Below are 9,716 nucleotides of genomic sequence, written 5' to 3'. Positions count from 1 at the left end.
TAAACAACATACCCTTGTACAGCTTTTTAATATGATAGCCATTAACTCCTATGAATTAACTACACCTTTAAAATAATCCTCTACTATTGGCATCAAACATAACAAAAAAATCTCCTAAAATGAAGATATTAACCACCACCTAACCAATTTATGTTTAACGACATGAACCAAGATTAAAGTTCAAGATTTGCATGCATATACCAAAATATTTTAGAGTAGTTTTCCTTATAATCTTGTCCCAGCAATTCAAGTGCTTTGTTCTTCGCCTTAAATAATATGATTCTATAGCATATGATCGTATAACTCTTATGCAATTCAACACTTAATACATCAAAGTTGATTTGAGAGTTGGCCATGAATATCTAAAGGAATGTGACAACAATCCATATTAAGTCAGTTTCACGATTGTCAGTGTTTCTCTCATATGTCTGTTCAAGGCAATAAGCCTTTATTTAAAAATGTCTTCTATTCTAGTTAGGGCCGGCAGGAATACTCCATGTACATCTAGCAGCTGCATATCCAAAGGTGACTCTCACCTTCTCATTCGTCACCCTTTCAAGCCTAAAACCATTTTTTATTACAAGTACCTTGACTACCTTCTTGAACTCATCAGTATTCTTATACATGTGACTATACTTGAAAAAGAATTTAGAACCATTTGCACTAAATATAAACCACCTAGAATTTGCCTCTAAGCTAGTATAAGCCTCCCGTGCCTCTTCATTAATGTCCTTATCATAATCAACTACATCCTCTAACTTATAATCATCAAGACTAGCATCTTATTCACCACCACCATAATAATATATAGGATCAAATTCACCATTACTTGATTAAATGTCATCTTCCACTTCAATACCTTCAGCTTCTAGTGTATCCATATATCTACCATTAAAATCTTAAACTTATGCCTGCTCTTTAACTAATTAATTCTTGAACTCAAATCTTGTCACTACTAGAAAAATGGTCTTTACTGATACTTGTGTTCTGACACTTTATTTAAAAGTATCAGTATATATATATATTTGGATCATTTTCCGCGTTTAACAGATATGTATCACTAATTACTAATACTGAAGTATCAATAGCTTTAGTAATAGCAATCAATGACGCTTAGGTATCAGCAACTAAAAATTATCATTTTAATTTTGTTTTAGTCTGAATTCGAACCCAAGACCTCTTAAACGTAGAGCTTCTACATTGAATCAAAAGACCACTAAGCTACGAATTATTTTTAATTTTTTTTAGAGTTGTGCTTTTTAAGTGGATAAAAACAAAACAAATGGACAAATCTTATCTTATCCAAAATACAACTTTTTAACTCCCTCTACCAAAGTATTCGTTCCCTCCTAAGCTCCCCAGATCTGAAAAATCCCTAACATCCAAATTGTCAAAAAGTGCTCAGGTCTTATCTTTTTGTTTAGCCGGCATGGTGCTGCGAAATCAAAGCTCAGAGTTCAGTAAGCAGTAATGGAAGATAACGAGTGTAGAGATGGCAGGAAGAAGGTAAGATTGGCCAACACCCCTCTCTCCGCCTCCCAGATCTTGACACATATCCTCCCATCCGGCAGTGGGGATGCCGAGAACTTGCAACGTATCCTCCGCTTGCTCACCAGCTACGGCGTGTTCTCGGAGCATCGCGAATTTGGAGGCCAAATGAAGTACAGCATCACCGAGATTGGGAAATCCCTGGTTACTGATGCCGAGGGTCTATCGTACGCGCCCTACGTGCTCCAGCATCACCAGGACGCGCTTATGAGCATGTGGCCTTTAGTGTACGAGGCCGTTCTGGACCCAACTATTGAGCCACTTGTGAAAGTCCATGGCAAGCCGGCATATAGTTATTATGGGAAGATGCCTGAAATGAACGGCTTGATGCGAAAAGCCATGTCGGGAGTGTCTGTGCCGTTCATGACGTCTGTTTTGGACGGTTACAATGGGTTCAAAGGTGTGAAGCGATTGGTTGAAGTGGGTGGGAGTGCAGGTGATTGCCTGAGGATGATATTACAGAAACATCGTTTTATATGTGAAGGGATGAATTTTGATTTGCCTGAGGTTGTTGGGGAAGCTCCAAGTATCCCTGGAGTGACCCATATTGGTGGGGACATGTTTAAGTCCATTCCTGCCACTGATGCTATCTTTATGAAGTGGGTTTTAACTACATGGACTGATGATGAATGCAAGCTGATAATGGAGAACTGTTACAAGGCTCTTCTGGCAGGAGGAGAACTGTTACAAGGCTCTTCCGGCAGGAGGAGAACTGTTACAAGGCTCTTCCCGCGGGAGGAGAACTGTTACAAGGCTCTTCCGACAGGAGGAAAACTAATTGCTTGCGAGCCTGTGCTGCCTGATGATTCAAACGAAAGTCAGAGGACTCGTGCTCTCTTAGAAGGGGACATTTTTGTTATGACCATCTACAGGGCCAAAGGTAAACACATGACTGAACAAGAGTTTAAGCAACTTGGTTTCTCTACTGGTTTTCCACACTTGAGATTATATAGAGTGTTAGATTATTAAGGAATAGCTTCGAGTCTTAGCTTACCTCACAATTATAAGTTGGTATGTATATATGTATGTGTGTGTATATTTTAAATACAATTAGTAGAGTATACGATATCATAATATAAAAAAATACTTGTAAATTAATAAGTTGATTACTAAAGTTGATATTTGAATTTATTCATTCACAACCATTAATATAACCCCTGCCTATAGTGGCTGAGGGCTGTGCCGCCCTGATCCTATAGTGACTACGCCCATTCGTGTTGAGGTTATGATAATTCGTTTCTTTTTATTCGTGACTGACCCATATATATGTGTGCAGCTTTTGGCATTCCAGAACCTGTGGCCTTATTAGTTTCCATGTTTTATGATTATTTTGGAGCAGTGTCTACAACCATATGATTATCCGAGTGCCAATTTTTCAGTTCTATCAATAACAATGCTGCTGATGCATGCGCATGAATAGGAGATGCCATTGTATTGAAAATTAGAGAATTAAACTTTTTTAATTCGTAATGAAACTATAACTATTTTAAGTTGCATTCTTCCTCCTTAGCTATGCTTGATGGTCCTCTTTTACCGAAACTCCTCCACTATCTAGGCAGGTTTCGCATTCCATTAACTCGATTAGCGGCATTTGCTAATTTTTCAACTTCCATATTTTTGCATGAATTTTGTTCTGGTGCCCATATGCGGCGTTAGATGTTCTGGTTACTCAATAATGTTTTTGTTTTTCTAGTCATATTCTGCTATCCGAGCCGCACTTAGTTTATAGATTTTAACCAACTAAAGTTGTTTTTTTTTTTGTAGATGATAATTCGTTTTATTTTTTTCTTTTCATTTTGCCGGGATCTTATGCCCTTTCAGGGAGATGAAGATTCTGATCAAAGCATTTCTGGTAATTTGATTGACATTTCATACAGGGTTGCCGTTATTTTTGAAATACTCTTATGTTATGTATACACTAAACATTGTACACGTTTTAAGCATTTCTCTATTTTTCAAATTTTTTGATTTGTAGATGAGAAAGATTTTAACGTCGATTTATGAGATAATTGTGTTTCGTTGGGTGGGCCATCGGAGAAAGAGGTCAGTTTTCAATTTACCAGTTTAATTGTCATTCGATTTAATTGTTGAATAATTTTTTATTAAAATTTACTTAAATTGTTATCCATCACGCAATTGATGTGATGACGTTGATTTTGTAAATTTAGAGGCAATTGTTTTATTTATTCATGCTATAATTTTTGTAAATTGATAGGAAGTAGTGCAACTTCAATCGCGACTAGACATACTAAAAGGTGCGCTCTGAGACCGTAGTATTATTTTGTAATAAAATGTTTTTGACGCTAATGAGATTGTTGAGGGTGTTGTTCATCGATATTCATGTTTAGTTTCCAAAGCACAAACTTGGTTTCTGACATACAGGTACTCGTGGAGAAACTTGTGGAAGGATTGCTGGCAGTTTATCACCAAAGGCAAGTGATTAAATTTGAATAGAATTTTCAATTTCCGACCAGTTTTCTTAGGAGAAACTGACATTTGTGTATGTCACTGTAACAGAAGCAAATAAGTGTCTTTGTGGAAGACGAGGTTAAAACGCCTGAATTTCCTGATGAGGTTGGTTTTATCTTCTCGCCAAGGAAGGCATCAACATGTACCTCAGATGAAGAAGCAATCTCTGCTAATGAGGTATTATATCCAATAAGGTTTAGGATTAGCTATTATGTGTTGACTGCGTCTCTGTAGCTATCTGCGTCTATCTTTTCATGGATGCGCTGCTTCCAAGTAAATTTTTGTCCTTGTTACTTGACACAAGAATTATTTACAAGTTTCTTTTTATTTAGAAGGCCAATGCACTCCCAGAATTTTCACTCACTCATGGCATTAAGACATTCCACAAAGATGGATTTCATGATTTTGGAAGTGCAAGGCTAGATGGGGAGAACACGTGGTCTGTAGTAAGTAAAGAAGCTAAGGCACTTGTCCACTTAAATGAAAATGCTTTATGCTCATCATCATCACAGCCCACCTGCAAAGCAAACAAATCTGGTAAAGGTACTCCATGATTCTTTAATGGTGTCTTGATAATGTTTTTCCTTTATAGTTTCTGTACATTTCTATCTAAAAAATTGTCGTGCCACTTGTTAAACCAATAAACCTAGTTAAATATAGTAGTTTGCTGACATTTGAATTGTCTCTAAATATATATAATGTTTTAGTTCTTTAATGTTTGTATGTAAATTGTATATCTCAATGTAATCCATGCCAGATGCTCAAAAAAGCCGTAGTCCCAAACTAATTGCTGTCAGCTGCAAGAATGTCTACATATGGAAGTTGGATTTCACCTTCTGAGTTGGAGCTTATTCTCAAAAAACTGCTAAAATAAAAGCTAAAGTGAAAAATGAATAAGACACAGAACAGTTAATGTACTTTGAGCTATGTGATGCTTTGTTGTTCACACATATGTGCTCCACCATTCGAAATAGTTGAGTTTACTTATAAATAGTGTATGAATATTTTTTCTTTAGAACAAAATAGATTTATTTATATTAACCATTGTTTCTCTAATGGTTGGGAATTGGCAGCTAATTTTTTCTCCCTTTTCCATGCATGCAGATTTGCTCAATGTGTTTGAAGTGTTTATTCCTCAATTTCACTTGTATCATAACCCATGCAGTCTATTGAATGGAGAAGCTGTTGGTGTGATAACGCAATTATGCTACTCATATTCAAAGAGTGAAAGACAGTCATCATTCTCAATTGAGCTTCTAGATTTATTATTGAATGGAGAAGCTGCTGGTGTGATAACACAATTATGCTACTCATATTCAAAGAGTGAAAGACAGTCATCATTCTCAATTTAGCTTCTAGATTTATTAAATTTAGCCACAAGTAGTAGGCATTTGATTGGATGGTAGAAATTTTTAAGTATTGAATTTGGATTATTTAGTTATGAGAGTAGGATATCTCATATTTTGGCTATTGAAGTTGAATTTGTAATATATACTAATAATATTTAAATGTGAAATGAAAGATTTTGTGATATAAATCAATTTCTTTTTGTTATTTTGTGGTGCTTTTAATTTTACAAATAAATCAATAGGCAATGATCCAATTCAATTTTTTATTTTTTAAAAAATAAATTAACTAGTGATACCATGGTACCAGTAATCATAGACACTAATAAAATATCAATAACTACTAACACTATGGTGTCATAATATCGGTGATACTGTAGTAATAGTAATCACTGACACCACTTACAAGTGTCACTATTTTTCTGACTCCCAGATTACTGACACAATTAACAAGTGTCAGTGAAAGTAATTTCTGACACTATTGTAAAGTCAGTAAAGACCATTTTTCTAGTAGTGTGTGCCTCTTCATTAGTGTCCTTATCAGAATCAGCTACATCTTCTAACTTATAATCATCAAGACTAGCATCCTATTCATCACTGCCATCATAATATATAGGATCAAATTCACCATTACTTGACCAAATAGTTGTGGCTCAGTTGGCAACGCAAGCTGAGTTTGTGGAAAGAGCTCTCGAGTTCGATCCCCACTAAACACACTATTTGGGAGGGGTAAAGAGCCTTAACTGTGACTACACTCCGAATCCGGATTAGTCGAGACCCAATGCGGTCGCGGGACACCAGATGATTTACAACCAAAAAAAAAAAAAATTCACCATTACTTGATTCAATGTCATCTTCCACTTCAATGCCTTCAGCTTCTAGTGTATCCATAGATCTACCATTAGAATCTTAAACTTATGGTTGCTCTTTAACTAATTAATTCTTGAACTCAAATCTCAATTACTTTTTCATCAGTATCTTTATTTAAATCAGGGTTTACAAACTCATTGAATTCAATAAAGTCAGACCATTTAAGTTCAATCTCTGCATCTAAATATATAAGAAGCTGCGCTTTTGTGTAATCAAATTGCTATCTTTCTCTCTATTACTAATACCAGTTGTTTTCCCTATAAATAGTTGGTGCAAAATCCAATTCGGTAGAGATAATGAACATGGCCTAGCTATAAGATTTTTCCCTTAACTTCTTGAAGGCATCTTCAAGATCTTGTCTACTAACAAAATAACATATTTAGTCTTTTAAGGTAAAGAGACTTTGAACTTCATTTCTTTAATATTTCTTATAGGACTGTCATAGCATACGTCTTTGATATCCTCCCATAGTTTCGTCAATGTGTATTGCTCTTGAATAACTTAACCAACTTTCATTATATCTCTAACAACGACTACTTCTATACAAATGTAGATAAGGCTAAAAAATTACACAATTAGTAACTGCAATATAGAGTGTACTTATATCGATGAACAAATAAATATCATTTTCTGCTACATTATAGCAATAACTTCTGACAAGTACGTATCGATCACTCTAAGAGGCTATAATTGTCAACAATACACAGTTACTTTGCGTTGAATACACTGTCAGCTAAACAAGTCAAGTAACATTCATAACTATAGCTTTACTTTCAGTTTAAAACCTAACAAAAAAAAAAAAAACGAAGTCATGTTGTACCAATTTATTCAAAACATATGATGTATCATCTACACACTCAAAATACTAATTACTATACTAATTCAAGGATTAGTTGACAAAGACACTATATAATAAGCATGTATGATGGATCCTAGGCTTTGATTGCGTTGGACAGAACCAATCATCATTATTTGCATCTCCAAACATCTTATTTTTGTAAAAGCTATAATATTTACAAATAATATTGACAAATGCCCTCAAATCATATGTATGTATTCCACAAATCTTTCTTCAACTAGTTTTAAGCTAATAAGCCTAGAAATTCTAGTAGGCAATTTCAAAAATTAAAAAAAAAAAATTATAAACACCCTATTTCAGTTTTAACATGCATTGTCAACTAGCAAGGAATTTATTCACGACATAAATAAGGATTTGAGATGGGTTTCTACCCTTTAGTTTTCTTTCGTTTTCTACTTGATGAGAGTGATCACCATTGTTTTGTTTTGTGATTTTAACCAATAAATAAAAGTAGAGATGGTCTGACTCGTTAAGTAAGGCCCATGAGGGTCCATGGACCAGCATGTGATCCCTATGGTGCATAAATTTTTTTTGTTTAGCCCCGATCTAGCACACATGCTGAGCCCGTGCCTAAAAAAAAACACAACAAGCTTCTTTTTTATTTTTTTAAGAGAGCATGCCAAGTTATTGACGTACTTTTTTTAAGTCCATGTATTTTTTTTTTTTTTGTCTATATGCCTTTAGTTAAATTCAATATAATCAAAAATTCAAAACTCAAGTCCGTATTCAATAATAATAAATTAATAATAGTAAAAGAATGTAACACTAATTATTAAATTAGACCCCATGGTATTAGAATTCTTTTTTAATAATTAATAACAACATAATAACAACAACTAATAATAATAAATTTTACTTAAAAGCTGACTTAATTGTTTACTTGGGCTTACATAGAGTTATAGATCATAGTTTATAATAATATTAATGCATACATTTATAAAATCATGATATTTATAATTTTATTTATTAAAATTACAAAATCATCTATTCATTTAATAAATTATAAATATAAAACAATTAGAGTATTTTTTTTAAACTAAATATTAATGAACTTAAAAAAATTAAGATAATAAAAAATATTAAAATATTCAATTTCAATTTATTTATAAAATCATAAAATTTTTACTTTCAATAAAAAATTTTACTTTAATATACTTTGCCCTGTATTTTATTGATAGCCCATGACCCTATGCTAACCCACCAATGAAACATGCTTATTGCAGGCCATTTCACGTGTCGTGCTTTAGCGTATCTCTAATTGTGTCATGCTTTTAAGATCCACACGCTTAAAATTCTTAGTCCATCCAACTAGCACGCGTCGTGCTGTGCTACAACCCTACCAAAAATTTATTGTGCTACACCGTGCCTCGTGGCGCCTAACCCATTGATCATCTCTAGATAAAAGCATGATTCAGTCATTATATATAAAAAAATAGTGTTTCATAGTCCAAAGTGAAAATGTTAAAGTTTAATTGAGTTTTGAACGATTTAAATGTCAAATTACTCCTCTATTTCAGAAAATATACGAAATAGTATATAGACAATAGGGGAGGGAAGTAGAATTACGGTCATATATTCTATCAAACTGAAAAATACAATATAATTAAGGGGAAGAAACCGAAAATAACCCGCTTACCAATTAGATAATTAACTAGTGGATCTCATACAACGAGGCCAAATGAGGAAAGCAGGAAGAGGGTGGTGACACTTGTGTTGATATGTCAATTTTCATTGATGCGAGAGAATCACTAGATTGGATTGATGATGGGGACGAACCCACCGCCCCAATTTATTTAGCTTTTGCGATTGTCAGTGACGGACAGCTGAGGGGTGTGGGCATATTGCAAGATAGCTTTGATACGAATCTATATAAAAGATCTTCTCTGTGGCTCCATGCATTAACAATGCTAATCTAAGCAGTGGCCGTGCTGCCCCCCAACTTTTCTGAAATTTTTTCAGATATTTTTTTTTTAAATTTTTATTTGTCTCTAATAAAATTTATGATTTGTTCCCGCTTATTTTAAATAACATATAAAAATAAGTTCAAAATTATATTTCATCATTAAAATTTTTTTTAAATATTAAATCTAAAATTATTTATAAATATTTTAAAAAATCAAATTTCCTTTTAAGTAAATCTTTGCATTCCGTTTACATCTACAATTTCTTTCTTTCTTCTTATAATAGTAAATTAATTCATCTTAGTTTAAGTTACTTATCATCTTTCTTCTCTTACATTTCATTAGGTGACGTTGTATTGTAATGAGATTGAAAGTGAAAGAATTTGGCCAAAAAATCTTAGAAAAATGATACTTACACCTCCAAAGTTTAGGGAAATGGTCACAAAAATTCCTCAGTTTTAAAAAAGGGACATCAATACTTTTTTTTTACCATTATGCCCTTTGACTATAATAAATAACCCTAAAATTTTATAATAAATGAAAATATGGTATTAAAATAAATGTAATAATATATGCATTTCAAAATATTTTTATATTTTTCAATCTATTAGACTTATTTTATTATATTAAAGTAATTTTTAATAATAGATAGAAACGTGATATTAAAATAAATAAATAAAAATTATTTTGAATATTATGTAGGGAAATTATCAGTCGTATACC

The 9,716-nt window shown here is 33.2% G+C and overlaps 1 protein-coding gene across 1 annotated transcript; it reads left to right on the top strand.

The window, feature by feature from the left end:
- Positions 1–1,470: 1,470 nt before the first annotated feature.
- Positions 1,471–5,058, top strand: LOC112498857 (nicotinate N-methyltransferase 1-like). The gene is made up of 7 exons (XM_052443897.1): positions 1,471–2,428; positions 3,554–3,591; positions 3,764–3,803; positions 3,931–3,980; positions 4,066–4,194; positions 4,350–4,560; positions 4,775–5,058. Exons 1-7 carry the CDS (start codon positions 1,471–1,473, stop codon positions 4,855–4,857), a joined length of 1,509 nt encoding a protein of 502 aa, XP_052299857.1. The 3' UTR covers positions 4,858–5,058.
- Positions 5,059–9,716: the final 4,658 nt, after the last annotated feature.

This window comes from Citrus sinensis, chromosome 1 (genome assembly GCF_022201045.2).
Source record: "Citrus sinensis cultivar Valencia sweet orange chromosome 1, DVS_A1.0, whole genome shotgun sequence".
In the NCBI taxonomy this organism is placed as follows: domain Eukaryota; kingdom Viridiplantae; phylum Streptophyta; class Magnoliopsida; order Sapindales; family Rutaceae; genus Citrus; species Citrus sinensis.
Note: the sequence above shows the minus strand (reverse complement) of the source record. Positions and strands in the feature narration are given on the sequence as shown.

What these genes read in the sequence shown, in the direction of transcription:
- LOC112498857 (XM_052443897.1), top strand. Translation starts at nt 1,471, where the DNA reads ATGGAAGATAACGAGTGTAGAGATGGCAGGAAGAAGGTAAGATTGGCC. An exon ending in GTGGGCCATCGGAGAAAGAG is followed by an intron (nt 3,592 to 3,763) that starts GTCAGTTTTCAA and finishes GTAAATTGATAG; the next exon opens with GAAGTAGTGCAACTTCAATC. An exon ending in GCGACTAGACATACTAAAAG is followed by an intron (nt 3,804 to 3,930) that starts GTGCGCTCTGAG and finishes TCTGACATACAG; the next exon opens with GTACTCGTGGAGAAACTTGT.